At 40.9% G+C, this 23031-nt stretch overlaps 1 protein-coding gene across 1 annotated transcript; it reads right to left on the bottom strand.

The window, feature by feature from the left end:
• Positions 1-1807: 1807 nt before the first annotated feature.
• GLYAT (glycine-N-acyltransferase) lies at positions 1808-20238 on the bottom strand. Its single transcript, XM_051854323.2, has 6 exons — positions 19882-20238; positions 14098-14193; positions 9287-9394; positions 4926-5052; positions 2739-2910; positions 1808-2307 (listed from the first exon to the last, which is right to left on the bottom strand). Exons 2-6 carry the CDS (start codon positions 14173-14175, stop codon positions 1905-1907), a joined length of 888 nt encoding a protein of 295 aa, XP_051710283.1. The 5' UTR covers positions 14176-14193; positions 19882-20238; the 3' UTR covers positions 1808-1904.
• Positions 20239-23031: the final 2793 nt, after the last annotated feature.

Genomic DNA, 23031 nt, shown 5'->3' with positions numbered 1-23031 from the left:
ATCACTTCAAGTAACACTCTGACCTCAGAATCAGCCCTTCAGGCAGTGGGGTGTGGCTGAAAAGTCTATGAGAGCATTTCAGGCATTGAAACCCAAGACACTGTGGCAAAAAATATCCTACATGAAGGATCTCTGTGGGTGAGATCCCACTGGAAAGAAGGGGTCATCAAAGAAGGATGTGCTTTTTTTCTGAAGGGAGGAGAGAACGTCCACTTTGCTTATGGCCTTGTCTAAATACTGATAGTTTGTGGTCACAAAAGGCTTCCATAGCCTTGGCAGCTCATGGCAAGAGCCTTGGATGATCAGTGAGGTCATGAATAAGAGTGTTGATTGTTAAATTGTTAAATTAACAACACTTACTCCCCATGTAGGACGTCTGCCCTTAATAAGTTGTACTATGAGATTTAACTGCAAAACTTGTTCTCAAACAGTAGTTTATAGGTTGTGTGTGTGTCGGTGCAAATTGTTGACATCTTTACTTAGTATAGAGTTGGTTTTCTATATATAAAGTTAATTAAAATGAATCTTAAATAAAAATGGGATGGAAGAGGAAGTAGGAGGTGGGACAGGAGTGGGGGATGGATGGTGGGTATGGGGGGAAGAACCAATACATTCCTAAAGTTGTACCTATGAAAATTGTATCCATTAAATAAAAGCTTTAAAAAAAGTCCATGGTGCCAGGATTGAGGAATTCTGATCTAAACTGAGCCTCCAATATTTTGAGTGTCCAAGAAATTAAATGTCAGTAATTATTGTTTGTGGTGGTGGTGTATGTGTGGAGGGGATGGTTCATCTCTAATTCTAGTTTCAGGTGGGCCAGAAGAAAACAGACTTTGATTTAAAGTGATCACTTTCATTTAAAAAATCTCTTTGTTGGTGGCAAGTGCTGTTTCTTTTGAAGTGCAGTGTCAGGTAACACTTCTGGCTAACCTGTCTCAAACTAAAAGAATGCCTGTTCTGAAATTCCAAACACCAGTTGACTCTCTCATGAGCCAACTATCAACATTATAATGAGCTCAGTATCTTAAAGTAATGTGCCCAAGGTCAAGTGTAGTAGTAGGTATCCGTGGCATAGTCCCCTCCTCTTCAAATCCTACCTCATCTCATTAAAAGTCTACCACCCTGAGTCTGAACATTCCCACTTCCCCCCTAAATACTTTTATCCCATGTTCTTTCCATAATGAACCACTTAGCTTAAACTTATACAAGCAAAACAAAACAAAACAAAACAAAACTCCTCTATTATTTGGTTTTTGTGATGGATTTAGGAATCTTAGAATTTGAAAGCAATATTGGATCATTTCCCCTGGAATGAGAGGTGGAAAGGACAGACTAATGGAAGTTAGTATTTTTCCTAATAACTTTCTTTGCTATTTCACATATATTGTGTTTAATCTAATATCACTTATAATTTGTGCACAGTATATTTAATGTATCTATAACAAAACAATTATAGTAGAAGACATACTCTAAAGTCCTGTAATACAGACTTCCTGATAACTAAGGGAGAGGTCATAGGAATAAAGGGGAGAAGGTCACACACAATGTCCAGAATATATCACCTCCCCTGCCCCAGCGAGAGACTGTCACAACCTGTGCACTCGGAGTCCCAGGAGAAGCATTTTGGAGAAATATGTATCTGATAAATGAGTATCCCAAAGATTCAGGAAGTGTGAGAAACTAAAGTACCTGGATCCAACCCAGGAGAACCTGAGCCTGCTTTACATCAAGAAATCTAAGGGAAGTCCATGGCAGTCCTGTTGACCATTCATACTTTTTCATGAGAATCCAAACAGCACTCACTCCATTTACTGATTGTTATGATTTATTTATTCTTTTCACTGACTATCCACTCCTCCAGTTGAATGTCTACAACCACCCAAATCTTGAGTTCAGGGCTGACTTCACACAGGCATGCAGATCCACTGGTTCCAGTCACAGGGCATGGTGAGATGGTGCAGAGTGTCACTCATTCTTTGCATAGCTATGTTAGTCTTGTCTGTATGAGAATAGACGGGAAAGCCGAGTTTCTCCATAGTCACCTCCTGGGCGTGGACAACATAGGAGACGAGGCCTTGGCCCCGGTACTCAGGTAGGGTGCCTGCCATTCGTGTTTCTCCAGTCTGGTCCATCAGGTTCCAGGACACAAGGTTTCCCTCAGGCCCCAGTAGACCACTGGTGGGGAAGGTCCGGATGCAGCGCTCAATGAATCTCTGGCTCCTCTCATTACCACCATAATACCAGAATTTGTTCACCAAGGAAGCATGGGCAACATCCAAGGATAAGGGTTTGAATTTCTCTTGGTTGCTATGGAGAGTCAAGAAAGAAAGCACACTCCATGAGTATAAGGATTTATATTTGTTCTGACCTCTACTATCTTAAAGAGACAGAGTACACAGTCAGGAAATAGAAAACACAAAGTCCTCAAGGATGGGTAGGCTTTGATGATAGAGCAAAGAAAGACTAGTATTGATGGAGGAAGGGGTCAAGAAAAGCCAGAAATGTTGAAATGGTATACAGAGGCTGGATCTATTCCAGGTGCAATGGGAGATGGTGGTATTTTTTAAAGCAAGGAATAAGCATGGTTGAATTACTTTTTTTGAAAAAAAAAAAAAAATTCTTGACTACTTTTTAGAGCATTGACTGTGGGAGCCAGGAAGAAAGCAGGGAGAGAAACTGGGAAGCTACTTCATCAATGACACGTGTGAGTAGTACAGAGTGATTTTTATCAAACTCACATGGCCTTGGGCTTGCCACCACTGGGTGATAAATTCTTTCCTTCTAGCAGGGAAGGAATCAGTTTCTTGACAGTCCCAGATGACATATACAGAAAGCTTTCTGAACGCTTGATTTTGAAAGATTTAATGGCTGAAAGATTTTGTATCACCTCATTCAGGCTGGCCTGTGAGCCTAGAGGGATAAAAGGAGATGGGTAATGGTCTAAGTACATTCTAGAGAGATGTTTTCCAGAAGAGTAGAAAGCACTGGGATTTAGAATCAAGAAACCTTGGAGCTGGTGCTGTGGTATAGTAAGTTAAGCATCTGCCTATGGGGTTGACATCCCAGATGGGCACCAGTTCAAGTCCAGGTTGCTCTACTTCTGATCCAGCTCCCTGCTGAAGGCCTGGAAAAGCAGTGGAAGATGACCCAAGTGCTTGGGACCCTGCATCTGCATAGGAGACCTGGAAGAAGTCCCTGGCTCCTGGCTTTGGATCAGCCCAGCTTTGGGTCGGCTTTTGCAGCCAGTTTGAGAGTGAATCAGTGGACAGAAGACCTCTCTCTCTGTCTTTCCTTCTCTCTGTCTGTAACACTGCCTCTCAAGTAAATAAATGAATATTTAAAAAACAATCAATTTGTTAAGTCAACAACAGGAGTCACTGTGCACTTACTCCTCATGTAGGATCTTTGTCCTTAGTGTGCTGTACATTGTGATTTAATGCTATAACTAGTACTCAAACAGTATTTTACACTTTATGTTTCTGTGTGGGAGCAAACTGTTGAAATCTTTACTTAATGTATGCTAAACTGATCATCTGTATATAAAGAGAATCGAAAATGAATCTTGATGTGAATGGAAGGGGAGAGGGAGTGGATAAGGGGAGGGTTGCGGGTTGGAGGGACATTATGGGGGGGAAGCCATTGTAATCCATATTCTGTACTTTGGAAATTTATATTCATTAAATAAAAGTTAAAAAAACAATCAGGAAAACTTTTGCTCTGACATTAGTACTACTAGGAGTCAGGGATTGTGCAATTTTTCCTGTTATGCATAACTGAAAACATGGCCAGAGATGGATTAAGTTATGGACAAGTTATTAGTGGCAGTAATGAGACTGGAACTGCATGTTCTGGGTTATATAATCATGTCATTTTGATAATCAAAGGCGATGATTTATTTTAAAGAGGTAGCTAATATTTATTGAACTCTGTTCTCTGTTGCAGTTGACCACAATTTGCTCATCATATCTCCTTCAATTTTTATCATGGGATTGTATTCTCTTACACTGTGTTTGACCTTTGCTATGTGACTCAATTTCACCAAAGGAAAGTGAAATTTAACATAAAGAAAGAATTAAAAATACTTGTAGCTTTGGGCTTTCCCTCTCATTTTGCTCCTGGTGGCCTTGAAAACCAACCCCATAAAAATATTCTAAACCAGTCTAGTGAACACACATGTGTTATTATGGTGTTATCCCAATCAACATCTGGCACTGCAGCCAGAGCTATCATTCAGCCCACTGCCAATCCATCAACTGATTTCACCAGCATAATAAATTCAGATAAGAACAGCAGAAGATCTATCTTGCAAAGCCTAACCTAAATTGTTGGTTCACAGCATCGTGAGGTTTGCCATGAAGTAAAAGTTAACTGACACCTCCTGATATTGTTTTAAGTTCTTCCTAACTCCAAATTTTTAAAAATTTGCTCTAGGGTCTATTATTATTCTCAGGTCTCTATATGAATAACATGATCTCAGAGATGGTAGTTCAACTGGCTAAAATCACAAAAGCAACTCATAGGCAGATATTATTCCTGGGAGTCTGATAACAGGGTGTATGCTCAAAATCACAGTAGTCTTAAGTGACCTTGGAGGTGTTCTATGGCACAATGAACTCCTCTTATTCTAGTAATGGGAGGTCAGAGATAAGTTCTGCTGTGACATCCAATCATCCTAAGGGTCATGGATACAGCTACAAAACACGCCTTAAAACCTTGGTAGCAAGAATTATATTATGGCTGTCTATATGTAGTCCATTTTTCCAAAAATTTGATATAGTTCCACTTCTGTGGATGAAGAAACAGCTGAGTTAAAAAGTCAGCCTCAGGCTGAGGATCTGGAGCTTGAAGGAAGGAGATTTGAGTCCTATGATGACTTGCTTAGCAAACAGAAATAATTCCCCACACATAACATTCCTCTTGCTTACTTTGAATCTGCAGGTGCTGTTTCCAGTTGATGACGTCTGGAGAATCAAGGAATTCTTGACAGTTTTTTGGGTCCCTGGTGTAGATGTGGTATGTATTGGTATAGTGGTCAAGGTCATCTCTCATATTCTGTTATCATTGAGAAAGGGACAATGAGACACATTCCTTATGGTTTGTGATTCCAATGCCATTTTTTCAAAATTCCACTATACTGCACTATTTTTAGGCAAAAAAGAATAATGTTCTAATTGGGGCATTATAATTATTTCTGACTAAATGAAACCAAGAACAAAGATTAAAATATTCAATTCATGACCTAAAATTTCAGAATAATATTGTTCTCTATCTCTGAATCACATTAAAACTTCTAATTAAACAGACACAATGATTTAGAGAGCGTTCTTTTATATCTCCATTCTCAAGAAGAAGAGGAAAACAACTGACAAATGAAATCTTCTGTTGCAAGAAAAACTTTCCTCGGTTAAAATATTTGCACATGATGAACATGACCATGTTGAAATGGACATGGTGAGGTGTTGAGTGCAGTGGTTAATACTGCTGGGATGCCTGAGTGCTTAGGGCCCCATTCCTACATTCCCAAAGCTGACTTCCAGATAATGAGCACCCAGGAAGGCAGTGTTAATGGCTGGAGTGCTTGGATCCCCACCACTCACATAGGGGAACTGAATTAATTTTTGGCTCCCAGTTTATGCATGGCCCAGCCTCAGCTCTTGAGGGTATTTGGGGAGTGGACAGCAGATGGAGATTCTCTCTCTCTCTCTCTCTCTCTCTCTATATATATATATATATATATATCCTACTTCCCTGTATTTCAGACAAATGAAATTTTTAAAAAATTTCAAGGGACCAGCATTGTGATTCTAAGGGTTAAGCTACCTCCTGCTACACTGACATCCTATATGGGCCCTTATTCAAGTCCTGTCTGCTCTACTTCAGATCCAGCTCCCTGCTAACAGACCTAGGAAAACAGAAGATGGCCTAAATCCTTGGGTCCTGCACATGCAAGGGTGAACTGGATGGAGTTCTTGGCTCCTTACTTCAGCTTGTCCCAGCTCTGGCCATTGTGGCCTTTTGGGAATGAACAAACAGATTGAAAATCAATCTCTGTCTGTCTGTCTTTCTCTCTTTCAAGTAAGTAAATAATTCTTTAAAAAATGATAATGATAATTCTGGATTAAAATCTCCATCTCTGTGTAATGAAACCAAAGAGGACAAAAAATAAATTACTTTTTAAAAATTATTATGGTAAAATAAATTATAGTTCAGAAAAACAAACAAAAACAAAAACCCCACATATTCTCAAGATGAAATTATTTGGAAGAAGGAGGCGGAAGAAAAGATTGCCACAACTAGTGTACTATTAGAAACTGTTTTTTAAATACTTGAATATTACACAAGAATGCACATTCAAATCAGCAATAATACTATTGACATATTTTGTGGCTTAGGATCACAGAAAAATCTATATTTAACAATTGTAAAATATCTAATAATTGTATGGCTGCTCAATTTTTATTATTATTGCAAATTTCTTGATTTATATATAATGTTTAGTAATTTTAAAATAACTTTATATACAGTTATACTGGTATTTTTGATATTTTATTAATTTGTATGTACTTTTCACTTTTTAAATTGACTTTTACATTTTATTTACTTATTTGAAAGATAAGAACAGAGAGACAGACAGGCAGAAAGAGCGGCATCTCATATCTGCTGGTTCACTTCCAGAATGCCTGCAATAGCCAAGTCTTGGATAGGCCAAAGCAACAAACATGGGACTCGATTCCAGTCTCCCATCACTCACTGCCTCCCAAGGGTACTAATTAGCAGAAGCAGAGCTGGGACTTGGATCCAGGCACTCCAGTATGGAATGCAACCATCCCAATCAGTGTCTTGACCACTGTGCCAAACAGCCACCTTTTAACAGACTTATATTCCAATTTTAAATGACAATTGAATTTCAATTACAGCATGGTTTTTTTAAAGAATTGTTTATTTTACTTGAAAGTCACAGTTACACAGAGAGAGAAGGAGAGGCAGATAGCGAGAGAGGTCATTAACCACTGGCTCACTCCCAATTGGCTGCAACGGCCGGAGCTGTGCCAATCCGAAGCCAGGAGCCAGGAGCTTCCTCCAGGTCTCTCACGTGGGTGCAGGGGCCCAAGGACCTTGGCCATCTTCTACTGCTTTCCTAGACCATAGCAGAGAGCTGGATCGGAAGTGGAGCAGCTGGGACTCGAACTGGTGCCCATATGGGATGCCAGCTCTGCAGGCAGCGGCTTTACCTGCTGCACCACAGTGTCAGCCCCACAACATGATATCTTGAAGTATAAGTATTTCAAAAAGTTTGTAGAAAATTAAAAGGTATGTTTATTTTGTTGCCAAAAAAAAATGAAATTTGGGGACTAGTGTTGTGGCACTGTGGATCATGCTGCTGCCAGCGATGCTGCCATCCCACATGGTATCTGATTCTTGTATCAGCTGCACCATTTCCAATCCAGCTCCTTGCTAGTGACCTGTGAAAAGCAGAGAAGGATGATCCAAGGGCTTGTGCTCCTGCCACCCACATAGGAGTCCTGCATGAAGCTCCTGGCTCCCGGCTTCGGCCTGGCCCAGTCCTGGCCACTGTGGCCATTTGGCGAGTGAAAATAAAGATGGAAGACTTCTCTCTCACCTATCTCTCCCTCTGTCTGTTACTCTGCCTTTCAAGTGAATACATAAACCTTTTAAAACAAATGAAATCCATATATAAGGGATCTTCAAAAAATCATGAAAAATGTATTTTTTAAAATAAAACCTGGATGAAATCACAAAGACTCAGATGGCCTCTATGTTAACATCTCAGTGCTGGCCTCTATAATCAGAGCTTCACAGAAACTTGCTGGCACTGATCTAGCAAAGTTTAACATCCAAATTGCCCACAGGCTAGACAGAGAGGTACCCATCTTTCTCCACTATCATTGACCAATTAAAGGAAGGTCATCAACACTGTGGCCTCTCCAGAGGCCCACAAGGGAGCTGACAACTCACTGCTCAAGCCCCAGTTTAATCTGCTAAATTCACTGCCTGTAATCCCTTGGGGAGTCAAGAGAGTGACCAGTAGCTTTGTGACTCTTTGCTGTGTGCATTGCAAGTAGACTGCTACTTTCTTCCACCAAAAGAAATACAGTCAACCAAAATTATGCATGGATTTCAAAATTTTTTAATTCTTTTAAGTATTTTTCCATGAAGTATCCTTGTATATATACAATGTGGAGTGACTAAATGTAGCTAATCAATATTTGTATTACTTCAGATGGATTTTTGTGGTGAGAACACTTATATATACTCTCAGCAGTTTTCAAGAACATGATGTATTATTATAAATCTTAGTAACTATATAGTCAAAAAGATCTCTTGAACTTATTTTTTTCATGTAATGGAAATTTTGTATCCAACATATTTACCAACATCTCCCCAAACACCCAAAATATTTTTTTACATAATACTGCTGGCCATCTCTGTATCTTCTTTGGAAAGCATTTATTTAAGTCCTTTGACATTCTAAAATCAGGTGATTCATTTTCATGCCTTTAGTTGAGTTCCTCATATATTTTTGGTATTAGTCTATTATCAGATGCATAATTGGAAATTTATTCCCTCAATCTGTAAATTTCTGTGCTACAAGAGTTACAGTGAACTTGTAAAGGTTTTTTTCTTCAAGAGTAGTTGTTCAAACAGATATTTCTATGGGAAAGCAATTCCCAGAGAATTCTGTTCTGTCACCTTCCTTGGGCCTTCTGCCTTGTTTTTTTAATGTTTGAAAATAAACTCACCTTTGAATTGTATTATCTATTTAGCTTCACTAGCTTTTAAGTTGTTCTCCAAATTGCATATGGAAATTCTAACAATGTAATTTTAGTCTTTATAGTCATCCTAACTTATTATACACTTCCATATCTTTGTTCTTGCTATTTACTCTAGCTATAATGTCCGCTTTTCCTTATCAGCTTGACAAAAATATACTGAACTGCAAAATCCAGTTCAGATGAAATCTCCACCAGGCAGTGTCCCTAACCACATCTTGTAAACTCTACCTCTGACCTGCGTAGTTAATCCATCAGCTTTTACTTGGACTAGTTCTGAACCTCATGTGTATGTCCTCGTATACTTGTGACCAAGTTTAATTTATCTGTCTCTCTTTTCCTCCAGTCTGTGAGCTTCTTGAAGACAAACACTTATTCATCATCACTTTGATTCATTTCATGATCTATGGGGTCTACCACGTTTACTGGTGCATGATAGGCACACAGCAAATATGAACATAGGAGTTTCTCTGTATCACAAACCAACAACTTACCTCCTCCTGAGGACGGACAACCACTGTATTAAAATCAGGCCACTTGTCCACCAGGGCCTTAAGGTTGAATGGGTTTCCATGATTTATGTGGAAGACAGTCCCAAAAACCTACAAAATCCCAAGAAGATAGGAAGGTCAGCTTTTTGGAAAGGAAAAGAAAATTCCTTATTCACCAGGACAAATATTATTTCTATAAAATTATGACAAGATTTTAAATTATCTTTTTTGTAGGTTCTTTTCTAGTCATGCACATACACAAACAATATACTCAACTTTCCCCAAGTTATTATCATTGTCATGAATCCTTCACTTTGTGATATTAATATCACTTTTCCCAAGAAAAAATAGTCTATATGTGCATGTATATAATGTCTATATATGAAGTGCAAGTGGGAAAATGTCAAAAATTACATCTTAAAAATTAAAATATTTTTCTAAAAATGTAAGCATAAGGATGTTCAATTTTTAAAAAAGATTTATTTATATAGTTGAAAGGCAGAGTTACAGAGAAGCAGAGGCAGAGAGAGAGTGAGAGAGGTCTTCCATCTACTGATTCACTCCCGAGATGACTGTAATGGCCAGAGCTGTGCAGATCCGAAGACAGGAGCCAGGAGCTTCTTCTGGGTCTCCCATGTGAGTGCAGGGGCCCAATGACTTGGGCCATCTTCTGCTGCTTTTCCAGGCAGTGGCAGGGAGCTGGCTTGGAAGCAGAGCAGCTAGGATACCATCCGGCACCCATATGGGATGCCGGCACTACGGGCAGCAGCTTTACCCTCTCCAACACAGCGCCAGCCCCTTAATTATTTTTAAAAGCTGAGTAATATTCCACTAGATGAATGGATCACAGGAAATATATTCATTTACTAGTTTGTGATCCTTTCAGTTTGGTAATTTTCCACAAATAATTCTTCCTAAAATATGTCTACAAGTTGACATGAGTGTGAAACTCTTTCAAAGGACGTTCAGAAAGGAAATTACTGTGTATGTTCAAACCTCTTTAACATAAATTTCCACTCTACCCTTTGGAGAGATTAAAGCAAGTTTGACAAACCAAAAGTGCCTATAGCCTAGGGCTCAAGAGAATGTGTTTTTGAGTACCATAGTCTGTACAAATCCCTGGATCCCCGTACCTGCCATATTGGACAAGCTGGTGAAACACAGGGGTGGAAGGGAGAGGGTGAGGATCTAAGAAAGCAAACCTGTTGGCCGGCGCCGCGGCTCACTAGGCTAATCCTCCACCTAGCGGCGCCGGCACACCGGGTTCTAGTCCCGGTTGGGGCTCCGGATTCTGTCCCGGTTGCCCCTCTTCCAGGCCAGCCCTCTGCTGTGGCCAGGGAGTGCAGTGGAGGATGGCCCAGGTGCTTGGGTCCTGCACCCCATGGGAGACCAGGAAAAGCACCTGGCTCCTGGCTCCTGCCATCGGATCAGCGCGGTGCGCCGGCCGCAGCGCGCTGGCCGCGGCGGCCATTGGAGGGTGAACCAACGGCAAAAAGGAAGACCTTTCTCTCTGTCTCTCTCTCTCTCACTGTCCACTCTGCCTGTCAAAAAAAAATAAAAAAAAAAAAAAAAGAAAGCAAACCTGTTGACAGGAGATGTTCTTATGATTTTGGAGTAGGTAATGCAGTAGTGAATACACCCATAGACCTTATGACACCTACGACCAGGAAGCCTCAAAAAATACTGACTGGGAAATACAACAATGACCAGAAATCAAAACAATGCATGTACATACAAATGGTGATCAAACACTCTACCAGTATCCTTCTCTCCTGCATCCCCTAACCCCACATGAACTATTGATGTTAGACGGGGGGAAGAGAAAAGAATAAAATCTTTTTAAGCTGACTGACTTTAACAGAATTTATTCTGTGTTCAGTCATCAGTGGAGGTTGGATATAGCTTCAGTACAGACTGGGAAAAACACAGAATCTGTCTTTTTACAAATTTGTGTTGGGGTTGTCTACAAAATGTATTTATACTATTATATCATCAAAATATGAAAATACGGGGACATCACTGTGTCATAGTGAGTAAAGCCACCTCCTGTGGTGCCTACATCCCATATGGGCACCAGTTCAATTCCTGACTGCTCCACTTCCACCCCAGCTTCCTGTTACTGTGTCAGGGAAAGCAGCGGAGGATGGCTCAAGTCCTTGGGCCTCTGCACGTACATAGGAGATGTGGAAGAAGCTCCTGGCTCCTGGCTTCAGAGAGGCCCAGCTCCAGCCATTGCAGCCATTTGGGGAGTGAACCAGCAGATGGAAGATCTCACTTTCCCTCTCTCTCTCTGACTGTCCCTCTAACTCTCTATAACTTTGCCTTTCAAATGAATCTTTAAAAAATGTGAAAATATGTGAAACTATTATTCTTTCTTGTCATGGCCTAATTACTTAAAACTCTGTTTCTCCTGTTGAACTCAGAACATATCAAACAGAAATAAAAGTCAACTACTGTACATTGAACCAACTGAAGCTGACACCTGCAATTAACTGTATTTAAAGTCTAATGTTTAGTTAGAATAGTGGGTGAACATTTTTTCAACTGGTCCTCAAGTAAGTGTTCAGTAACAGTAAGTTCCAGTTTATACTTCCATTAAAATTACCTGGCTTACAACTATTCTGGATTTCTCTCCAAGGAAAACATGGATCTTACTGCAAAACCAGAGAAGAGAGTCTATTCCTTCTTGAAAGCTGAGGAGCCAAGAGTGCTACTTCTACACCGAAAGGCTCCAAGAAAGGACCATTTGGAAATAACAAAAGTTTAGTTTAAATGTTCAAATCCACTGAACACAAGGAATAAAGGGAATTTTTAATCACAAAATTCTTCATCCTTAATAAGAAAGGTTTAAGCCTGAAGAACTTTTAAAAGGAGTCACCACAAGGGTATTTCAGACAAGTTTCCAGACAGTGTCTTACTGAAAGAACCACAAAGAAAAACTGGCTCTTTTAGGCAAGCTGCCTGCATGTTAAAGTGTGTCCAGTGAAGTATTAGGTACTATTTATTAATGTTACTGGGATTTATCAAAGTGAGTAATTTTGATTTTATCTTTCTTATTCTAATATTAGATTAGTTGATTTGAAGTACTTTTGTTTTAGTAGTGATTAAAGATTATGGTCAGTTGTCTCAATTCTAATAAGTAAAAATGAAACCACATGATCTACAAACAACAGAATGCTAATATTCTTATCCTTTATACAGAATCAAGGAAAAACAAATTTGTTGTGGAGGAGCAGTGTTTTGGTACAGCAGGACAAGCACAGCTTACAACGCTTGCATCCTACAGTGTAACTCAGATTCAACTTCCATCTGCTCTGCTTCCAATCTACCTCCCTGCAAATACTCCTGTGAAAGCAGCAGGTGGTGGCCTAGTGGTTGGACTCCTGCCATCCATTTAGAAGACCTGGAGAGAGCTCCAATCTCTTGGCATTGTTGCTGCCATTCAGAAAATGAGCCAGCAGATAGAAGGGGTGTGTGTGTGGGGGGGCTCATTGTCATTCTGCTTTTTAAATAAACAAATAAATCTTTTTTTTTTTTTTAACAGGCAGAGTGGACAGTGAGAGAGAGAGAGAGACAGAGAGAAAGGTCTTCCTTTTGCTGTTGGTTCACCCTCCAATGGCCGCCACGGCTGGCGCGCTGCGGCCGGCGCACCGTGCTCATCCGATGGCAGGAGCCAGGTACTTCTCCTGGTCTCCCATGGGGTGCAGGGCCCAAGCACCTGGGCCATCCTCCACTGCACTCCTGGGCCACAGCAGAGAGCTGGCCTGGAAGAGGGGCAACCGGGACAGGATCCGATGCCCCGACCGGGACTAGAACCCGGTGTGCCGGCGCCGCTAGGCGGAGGATTAGCCTATTGAGCCACGGCGCCGGCCTAAATAAATGTTTTTAAAGACTCTGTTAGGAGTGAGGAAACTAAATGTGCTAATCAAGTGTATGAATTTTATAGAAAGAAAAATAAAACAATACAAATCTAGAAAAGATTGTTCATCAGAGGACCATATTCTTTTCATTATTAAAGAAAAAATATAAACAAAATCTGAATCTAGAGCTGTTTTGGCTAGCTCTGGGTTTAAGCACTCACATGTGTATGTTTTATTTAATCCTGAGAGTTTATTAGGTCAAGGAAGATATTAGGGTAAGCCCTGAATAGCTGATATTTATTAAGTTCAGAGCAATTGGGAAGTAGAAATTGATCTGCTGCTAATTGTAAAGGTTTGTGATGGTAAAGCTCTCACCTGGAAAATGCTCTTTTAGAGGGAACAAATAAACATTAATATGTAGTCTTAGCCAAATTTGGAGGGGAACTCTGGGAAAAATTTTTTTTTTAATCTTTTATTTAATGAATATAAATTTCCAAAGTACGACTCATGTGTTACAATGGCTTCCCCCCCATACCGTCCCTCCCACCCACAACCCTCCCCTTTCCCACTCCCTCTCCCCTTCCATTCACATCAAGATTCATTTTCGATTATCTTAATATACAGAAGAAAATTTTAAGTGTTACCTTCAAATGCTTTTTGGAAAGGAGCAAGGGAATAATTTTTGCAGTCAGAACAAAGACAGCGTTTGGACAAACATTGTTTGTCTAATTATAAATAGATATCTGTGGATATTACACAAACCTATTAATCTAGTCACGTGAGTGATAAGGACATGATAGCAAATATTTTGCCGGGACAGCATGAAAACAAAATGAGAGAAAACATGAAGCAGCACGTGGTCTAAAATCAATATTGCACGAATGTTAGTCTCCTTTCCTCCAACTTCAGGGCCCGTTTCTCTTCCTTACTCTCCTCAGAAGTCGCTATTGTCACCTTTAAGGATTCCGGGAGGCTCTTCCTCAAGGCGTTCTCCAGCATCTGCAGCATCTGTGCACCTTGCAGTAAGAACATTGCTCAGGAGGCCTTCACCTGGAGAGACAGCCAGGGACACCCAGGAATGAGGGGGGTTGCAGGAGACTCAGACACAAGAATAGCAAGTTCTGCGCTAATGGGCAGGACAGGCATCAGTGTCTCTCCATTGAAGTCCTCACAAGACTGACAAAGGGACAGGAGTCTTTTACTGAGTTCTTTTTTTTTTGGGGGGGGGAGGGGTCTCTTTTTTGCTTTTTGATGAAATAAGCCCTTAGTTGCACTTTCGGTGAACAAGCACATTTAAAAATAAATATAACATTTTAAAATTGCAATTGCTATCAGTAATTCTCGTGGACCTTGTAACAAGCTATCTAACCTTGGAGAAATTACTTAGGTTCATTGTGCCTGAATTTCCTCAAATGTAGATGAGCTAACAGCACGGTTTAAGTCACAGTAATTTTTTTAGGATTAAATAAGTGAATACCTACGGTGTGCATTGAAGAGTCCTGGTCATATATATGTTGCTTATTTATTTATCATGTTCCTACCACCTCTTCCCTCCTCCCTACATGAATGAAAGTGCTATGTAGCACATGATGTTTTGAAGTGCCCTTTTTAATACAGGGCATTTTGACAAGGTCTAAAAATAAACAATTGGCTTTTAGAGTCTCATTGCCAAGTCATATTCAAGGCTGATAATGTCACCCTATGACTGACCTCACTCAAGTTTTAGTTTAACTCCATCTGTAAGCCTTACCCTTGGATCTGTGACACACACTGTAGAAAAGACTAGGTAATAAAAAACACCGTTTTCACATATTTGACTCTGCATCAAATTGAGATTACCTAAGCATTCTTTAACATCCCAACTACACACAAAAGGAAGAAAAGAGGATAAGTCACTGAATTAGTTTTTAAACTGTGACATTTGGCGTAAAGTAACTTTTTTTTTTTTTTTTGACAGGCAGAGTGGACAGTGAGAGAGAGAGACAGAGAGAAAGGTCTTCCTTTTGCCGTTGGTTCACCCTCCAATGGCCGCCACGGCCGGCGCACCGCGTGGATCCGATGGCAGGAGCCAGGTGCTTTTCCTGGTCTCCCATGGGGTGCAGGGCCCAAGCACTTGGGCCATCCTCCACTGCACTCCCTGGCCACAGCAGAGAGCTGGCCTGGAAGAGGGGCAACTGGGACAGAATCCGGTGCCCCGACCGGGACTAGAACCTGGAGTGCCGGCGCCGCAAGGCGGAGGATTAGCCTAGTGAGCCGCGGTGCCAGCCGAGTAAAGTAACTTCTAAGTGAAGGGACCCAGGAAGTGCTCTTTGAGGATGTTGCCTTAAACTGTCTGTGTGTAAGTTGTCACACTACAGACCAGAACTGGGTACCACGTGATGTCAGGACAGAAAGGAGACTTTCACTTCTCACCAGGGTAGACCTGCATTTATCTTCACACCTGCAACAGTGGCAATTTTTACATAGTGGATATCAGACCACACAGCTATGATCCACAAGAAAAGAGAAACAAATGAGATGGGCCCTGGGATTGCATCAGGTTATTATTGAAAGGACTTTCCAGGCTACAATTCAGGAACGTGGAGTCTAAGAGAGCATAGTGTCTCACTGACTTGAGCATACAGAGACTGGAGGAGGTCAAGGTGGAGTTTCAGAAAAAGCAGTAAGTCAGAGTCAGAGAGAGAGAGAATAAGAGGAAGTGGCTAAGGGAGAGTGAACGGGAGGGGAAAAGGGAAAAGAGAAGGGGGAAGAAGGAGGAGAAGCAGGGGGAGAATTTCTGAAGATTTGAGAGTCCCCTAGAGTCTTTGGTTCATTATTGATCTGCACACATACAAAAAGAAATTGCCTTAGCCTGAGAAAGAACCACTGGGAAAAACAAGGAAGAAAACCTCCTATAGCTCACACCGACTGAGAACAGTTTATGTTCTCACAGCCTAGAGCAGAAAGACAGCGTAATACAAGAGCAGGCTTTGTCTATTCTAGATCCAACCTAACAACTAATTAAAAGCAAGCCTTGAAATGATTCAACAGATCCTGACAACTTAACTGCATGTGAGAACAAAATACAACATTATAAGTAAGTGCAACAAAATCTATAAGCCAACAATGAGTAAGTCATATTGTCCAACATTCAACAAAAATGTTACGCATAAAAAGAAGTTTGAAACCTTAATCCAAAGTCAGTAGGCAAAATATGGTAAGCATAGATTGAAAAAAGATGCTTGCAGTTGTGTTCAAAATGCTTTTTATATTACAACAGTGCCTAACCAAAAGATCCTGTTCCCCATCATCTTGCAAATGAAATTTTTTATTATCCAAAAAATAAAAATTATGATAAAATGAACAAACTCAGAGATGTTGGAACTAGCAAACAAGCATATTGACTGCCTATAATAACTTTTCTCCTCATGTTTAGGACACAGAACACATGCTCATGTTGAGAAAACAATGGAAAATAATAAATGACCAAGATGAAACTGACAGAAATGGAAAATAAAACATCTAATCAGTGAGACTACATCCAGGAAAAATATATAAGATGTGAGTAACAGCAGATTAGATGTTATGGAAGACAAGAGCAGCGAAGCTAAAGACACAGCATTTGAAAGCATTCATAATGATACCCAGAGGGGGAAGAATCATTACATATCTGCTCATTCAAATAAGTCACAAAAAACCTCAGGTTTTACCTGTAGAGTGACAAAGTGATTACAAAATTTATGTGATATTTAGGGCTTACTAACTAGAAAGCTACAGTAATCAAGATGGAGTGGTATTGGCGTAAGATTGTACAAATACATGAAGACCAATGGAGGCCATAGAAAGCCAAAGAATTGGTTTTCCACAAAGATGTCTTAGATAATTCAATGGGAGATAGACTAAAAGTCTTGTGAACAAATGGTATTGATTTTTATTTTTAAGCAGTCAAGATGACTTGTTGGTAGACTCAAAGAATTGCAAATTAGAAGAAATTCATAGATTGTCTTCATTTGCCTCGCATCTGCTTTCTGTTTCCCAACTCACTTTTCCAAAATAGCTCTCTATTCCATTTTAGGTCATTTTTGAACCTGAGTAAATAAAACAGTAGCATTTAAAGCATAGTATTTTTTAAAAGATTTGTTTATTTATTTGAAAGAGTTACACAGAGAGGAGAAACAGAGAGAGAGAGAGAGAGAGAGAGAGAGAGAGAGAGGTCTTCCATCTGCTGGTTCACTCCCCAAATGGCTGCAATGGACAGAGCTGGGCCGATCTGAGGCCAGGGGCCAGGAGCTTCTTCTGGGTCTCCCATACAGGTGTGGGGGCCCAAGGACTTGGACCATCTTCCATTGCTTTCCCAGGCTATAATAGAGAGCTGAATTGGAAGTGGAGCAGCTGGGACTTGAACTGGTGCCCATATGGGATGCCAGCATGTGCAGGCAGTGGCTTCACTGCTACTCCACAGCATCAGCCCCTGATCTGCTTTCTAAGTACAGATTCCAGTCATCCTTCAAAGTCCAACTTTAAGGGTCTGTCATCTTTAGTGACTTCTGCTATCTTTAATTTCTGGCAGAATAAATAAAACCTTTTTGTATGTTCCCATAAGTGTTGCGCATGTCTCAATTACAAAAATTGTTACATTGGGTTAATGTTTTTTTTTCTTGACAAATACCTATTGCATGCACGTGCAACATGTTTTTAAATTGGCTTATAGCTTTCTTTTCTAGACTGAATTTCTCTGAGTCAGTCAAGTGACCCATTTTATTTATTCACCTGTTATTAATGCTTATCACAGTATTTGGCACATATATATATATATATATATATATCAGGTGCTCAATAAGTGTGAGATGAATGATTGAACATATGAAATGCCTGCATTAACTTGTGTGTCTAGTCACTCCACTTTCCAAAGGTATAAACATGTTAATCGATTCTTTCAAATCACAAATATGTATTAAGTGCATAATATATATTGGACATAATAAAGGGTTTTCAGCTGCTTTATTCTGTCTTGTATCTAAGGGTCTTAGAATGGTAAATGTATAATATTCCTGAAGACTAATACTGTCTTATCTACAAACAACACACAAGGAAGTTACATGAATATAAGATACAATATAGAGGGCCGGCACCGCGGCTCACTAGGCTAATCCTCTGCCTGCGGCGCTGGCACACCGGGTTCTAGTCCCGGCTGGGGTGCCAGATTCCGTCCTTGTTGCTCCTCTTCCAGTCCAGCTCTCTGCTGTGGCCCGGGAGTGCAGTGGAGGATGGCCCAGGTCCTTGGGCCCTGCACCCCATGAGAGACCAGGAGGAAGCACCTGACTCCTGGCTTTGGAATGGCACAGTGCGCTGGCTGTAGCAGCCATTTGGGGGGTGAACCAACGGAAGGAAGACCTTTCTCTGTCTCTCTCTCTCTCTCTCACTGTCTAACTCTGCCTGTAAAAAAAAAAAAGATGCAATATAGAGTTTCACGTCAAATTTGTGGGGTATAATATTACTGTACTTCTTGATATGTCGAGTTTGGAACCATCCCCTGAGGGTCTACACAGAAACTGACAACCAAGCGTGACATCCAATAAATAATGTACACTAAAATGCACTAATACTGGGAGATCCCAGAAAATCCCAAACACTCACTGTACCAGGCAGCGCTGGGCAATGGGCAATGTCCTTGTGTGTGAACTTCAGAATCTTTGAACTTGACATTTCAGAAGTGGAAATTAATCCAAAGAAAACAATTAGGAGGAAGAAACAGCTCTCAAAAGAATTTTTTAAAGCCACACAAACATAAGCAGGCACTGAACAAACTCTCAGTGTCCCGCAACAGAGGGAAGTAATGTAAAATATGACCCAGCAGTGTGATAAAACTCTAAGGCATTAACATAATACATAATAAATGTAGACATATGGGAAGGTGTTCAAATAGAATGAGAAATTTAGAATATACAACAGCTCATATGCAATGAATATAATCATAAATTTAAGACAGAATACCAAAATAAAAAAAACTTTGTATTAGTTGCATTAAAAGCAAAAACTTTTAAAATTTGTCCTCCAAATGATATAAATAGATAGCAAATCTGATCCGTATTCCCATCCTTATTAACCTGCTTAATCTCTGACTGTGAGTGCAGCAAGCTTCTTATCAGCCGTGCAAGGAAAACACTCCACTCCCTGGCTGATACGTGAACAGGGTTAAATACAGTAACACTTGCAGTGTCTCTATACAGTGAGTGTTCTATTCAGTTACCCACTTCCAGAAGGGAAACCAAATTGCCTCTTGTTCATTTACTACATTAGAGCAAAAGTCTCTAAGAATTTTTCATGATCTTGACAAAATGCCCTTTACAGAGTAGATATCAGATATATGCTTCTTATGTTGAAATTACGCCTCTCCTTGAACATACTTGCCTGCATATATTCTAAGCATAACCTAGCCTGAGTATTTCAATCTGACTTGCTTAAGTGTAGGAGCTGTCACAAAACAACAATTACCTTCTTTATAATTAATTTTGTTTTCTTATTTATGACATATAGTACATTATGGGGTAGATATAGACCATAGAAATGCAATCATAGTAAAACAAGTTAACATGTCCATCATCTCCCAGAGTTACCCGTTTTTTGTTTTTGTGGCAAGAGTAGTTAAAATCTGCCCATTTAGCATGAATCCCACATACATAACCATTTGTTATTTATAGTACTCATGTTGCATGTTAGTCTACAGACTCGATCTACTGCTTCGAAATGAGGCCTCACCTTAAAAGCCGGCTTCACGTCACCCTCCACAGGTATCCCTAGGAACAACTGGCGAGCAGCAGATTCAACTGCAACCTCTCTGATGCAGTCAGCTCAGCGGCCTTGCCTGTCTTCTGATTATGCCTCTTCCGGAAACTGCTGAGCTGAGGCTTGTAATTTGAACCTTGCACTAAACTGGTGAATAATTCTAAGTGCCAGCCCTTGTGAAATCCAACCCCACCCTCGTGGTCTCATGTTAGAGGAGCTGGCTCTGCAAGGCTGCCAGGCTGGCACTGTGCCCCCTGAGCTGCTCCTTCCAATAGGCTACACTTATTTGTTTGTATCAGCCTGCCAGCACTGTGTAAACCAAAGCTATGTGAAACCAATAGGCCAGATACTGAATGGAGTAGCTCATTCTTTTTTTTTTTTTTTTTTTTTTTTTTTTTTTTTTTTTTTTTGACAGGCAGAGTGGACAGTGAAAGAGAGAGACAGAGAGAAAGGTCTTCCTTTGCCATTGGTTCACCCTCCAATGGCCGCCGCGGCCGGCGCGCTGCGGCCGGCGCACCGCGCTGATCCGATGGCAGGAGCCAGGAGCCAGGTGCTTTTCCTGGTCTCCCATGGGGTGCAGGGCCCAAGCACCTGGGCCATCCTCCACTGCACTCCCTGGCCACAGCAGAGGGCTGGCCTGGAAGAGGGGCAACCGGGACAGAATCCGGCGCCCCGACCGGGACTAGAACCCGGTGTGCCGGCGCCGCTAGGCGGAGGATTAGCCTAGTGAGCCGCGGCGCCGGCCCGGAGTAGCTCATTCTTAAGCATCTGCAGCAGAAGCATAACAGTGGGAAAGATGGATGAAATTTGATTTGCAGAATTCATTCTCACACATATGCAGAAGGGAAAAGGACTTGTACAGAACAAATTAAGCTAGTTGGGTCCTCCTTTTTTAGAGTAAGTTGTGTTCTCTCCCTTGCCTCTTTTGAGGCTATATCTAAACATCTCAACAATGATTCAACATGGGAGGTTCTTCATCTCACTTTACAAAGAAGCAAACTGAGCCTCAGTGTGGCTGAGGTAGACAAGGGTTAAGTCCAGAGTCTTTGCACACCAGAGTGACCACTCCACGTTAGCACTTGCTCTTCCATTCTCAGAAAACAAAGATGAGTTTCTTGAGAAATATATTTTCAACTCCACAGTGTGAAATAACAAAGGATGGGAGTTTGTCATCAGCTAGGCCTCTGTCTTCATCATTTTGTTCCTGTGTTAGCAAACAATTTTGTAATGAAGGGAAGAACAGACACTCTAATCAGAGGATTGGGGAGAGAGAGGAATGGTATCTAGAGAGAAAGTTGAAAGAGCTTTTGTGGCAGACTGGCACTGTGGTGTAGTAGGTTCAGCTGCTGTCTGCGGCACCAGCATCCCACATGGGTGCCAGTTCAAGTCCCGGCTGCTCCACTTCCGATCTAGTTCTCTGCAATGACCTGGGAAAGCAGTAGAAGTTGTCCCAAGTGCTTAAGCCCCTGCACCCATGTGGGAGACCTTAAGAATCTTCTGGATCTTAACTTTGGTCTGGCATAGCTCTGGCCATTGCAGCCATTTGCAGAGTGAACCTATGGATGGAAGACCTCTCTCTCTCTCTCTCTCTCTCTGACTCTAACTCTCTCTGTCTTAACTCTGCCTCTCAAACAAATAAGTCACTCTTTAAAAAAAAAAAAAAAAGAGCTAATATGTCCCCTCAATCAATGCAACAACAGAGGCCTGATTTGCTCATATTTTTCTCTGACCTCTCCAGGAGCCCTGTTTCTCCTAGAATATTAATTCTCAATCTTATTTCCTGGAGTTGGAGTCATTTTAATTATCCATTACTCTGCCCCCAGGGCCTAGTCCATTCAGACTGCTCTGTTCTCTTAAACAGAGTGAAACACAAAGCTCACATCTCTGAGAGGCTAACTGCAGCAAAGAGTAGGATCCTCCTTTACTCCTATCCCAGAAACCAGACCCCTACCTTTTTGCATCCTTTAGCTACCACGCACATTCAGTCACACATCCAACCAGTTAAAAGACCAGGACTCACAGACCACTGCTGCCCTTAATTCTGGTCTGGGACTAGTCTTTTAACCTCTTTGGGTTTTTACCCCAGCTATAAAAACTATGTGCTCTTCTAGGTAACACAGGATTTTTGCTGTTCTACTTTAACTCTGGAGCTCTTATTCTTGCTTTGTTACATAACAGAAATAAATCTCAGTGCTTTGGGATCAGATGTAAGGGGGAGGGTTCAGGAGCACCAGCGTCAGTCTTCACTGTAAGTTCTCTGAGGACCAGGTAAGGTGCTGGCAATGGTGATGGAAGCAGCATATCTTAATGGCTCACGGTGAGGATGACAGGCTCAGACTAACAGGGTTAGGTTACTGACAGTACTACTGACTTACTGTGCGACACTGGGCAAATTATTTTATCTTTCCTTGCTTCCATTTCTGAATTGATATCAGGAAATAATAAAATATTTATTTATTTATCTGAAAAGCAGGATTAAGAGAGAGAGAGGAGAGATCTTTTATCCACTGACTCACTCCTCAAATTGCCACAGTGGCCAGTGCTGGGCCAGGCAGAAGCCAGGAGCCAAGAGCTTCATCTGAGTCTCTTACATGATTGGGAATGGTCCCAACACTTGTGCCATCCTCTGCTGCTTCTCCTAGCCCATCAACAGAGAGCTGGATTGGAAGTGGAGCATTTGGGACATTAACCAGTGCCCATATGGGATGCTGGTATTGCAAGCAGCAGCTTAACCCACTATACCATGATGCCAGCTCCAAAAATATATTTCAAAAAATGTAATATGAGGCAATTTCATTGATGCATGAATATTATAGGTACTTACATAAACCTAAATGACATAGCCCAAGACATCCCTAAGCCATATGATATAGCCTATTGCTCCTAGGTTGTAAACCTGTATAGTGTATTACTATACTGAATATTGTAGGAAATTGTAGCACAATGGTAAATATTTGTGTATCCAAACATATCTAAATATAGAAAAGGATCAGTAAAAGCATGGTATAGAAGATCTTTAAATGGCAAAATTGTACAGGCACTTACTATGAAGCGAGCCTGAAGGAAATGAAGCCACTCTGGGTGGTCAGTGAGTGGTGAGTGAATGTGAATACCTGAGACATT

The sequence above is a fragment of the Oryctolagus cuniculus genome, chromosome 1, assembly GCF_964237555.1.
Source record: "Oryctolagus cuniculus chromosome 1, mOryCun1.1, whole genome shotgun sequence".
NCBI classification, from domain to species: domain Eukaryota; kingdom Metazoa; phylum Chordata; class Mammalia; order Lagomorpha; family Leporidae; genus Oryctolagus; species Oryctolagus cuniculus.
This window is presented reverse-complemented; position numbering and strand designations above follow the sequence as displayed.

Bases quoted from the DNA above. Each gene is read 5' to 3' on its own strand.
- GLYAT (XM_051854323.2), bottom strand. From the start codon at position 14,175: ATGTTCTTACTGCAAGGTGCACAGATGCTGCAGATGCTGGAGAACGCC. The intron at 9,395-14,097 runs GTGACAATAGCG...GGGATTTTGTAG, and splicing joins GCCTCCCGGAATCCTTAAAG to GTTTTTGGGACTGTCTTCCA. The intron at 2,911-4,925 runs GTAAGCAAGAGG...TTATCCCTCTAG, and splicing joins ACAGCACCTGCAGATTCAAA to GCTCACAGGCCAGCCTGAAT.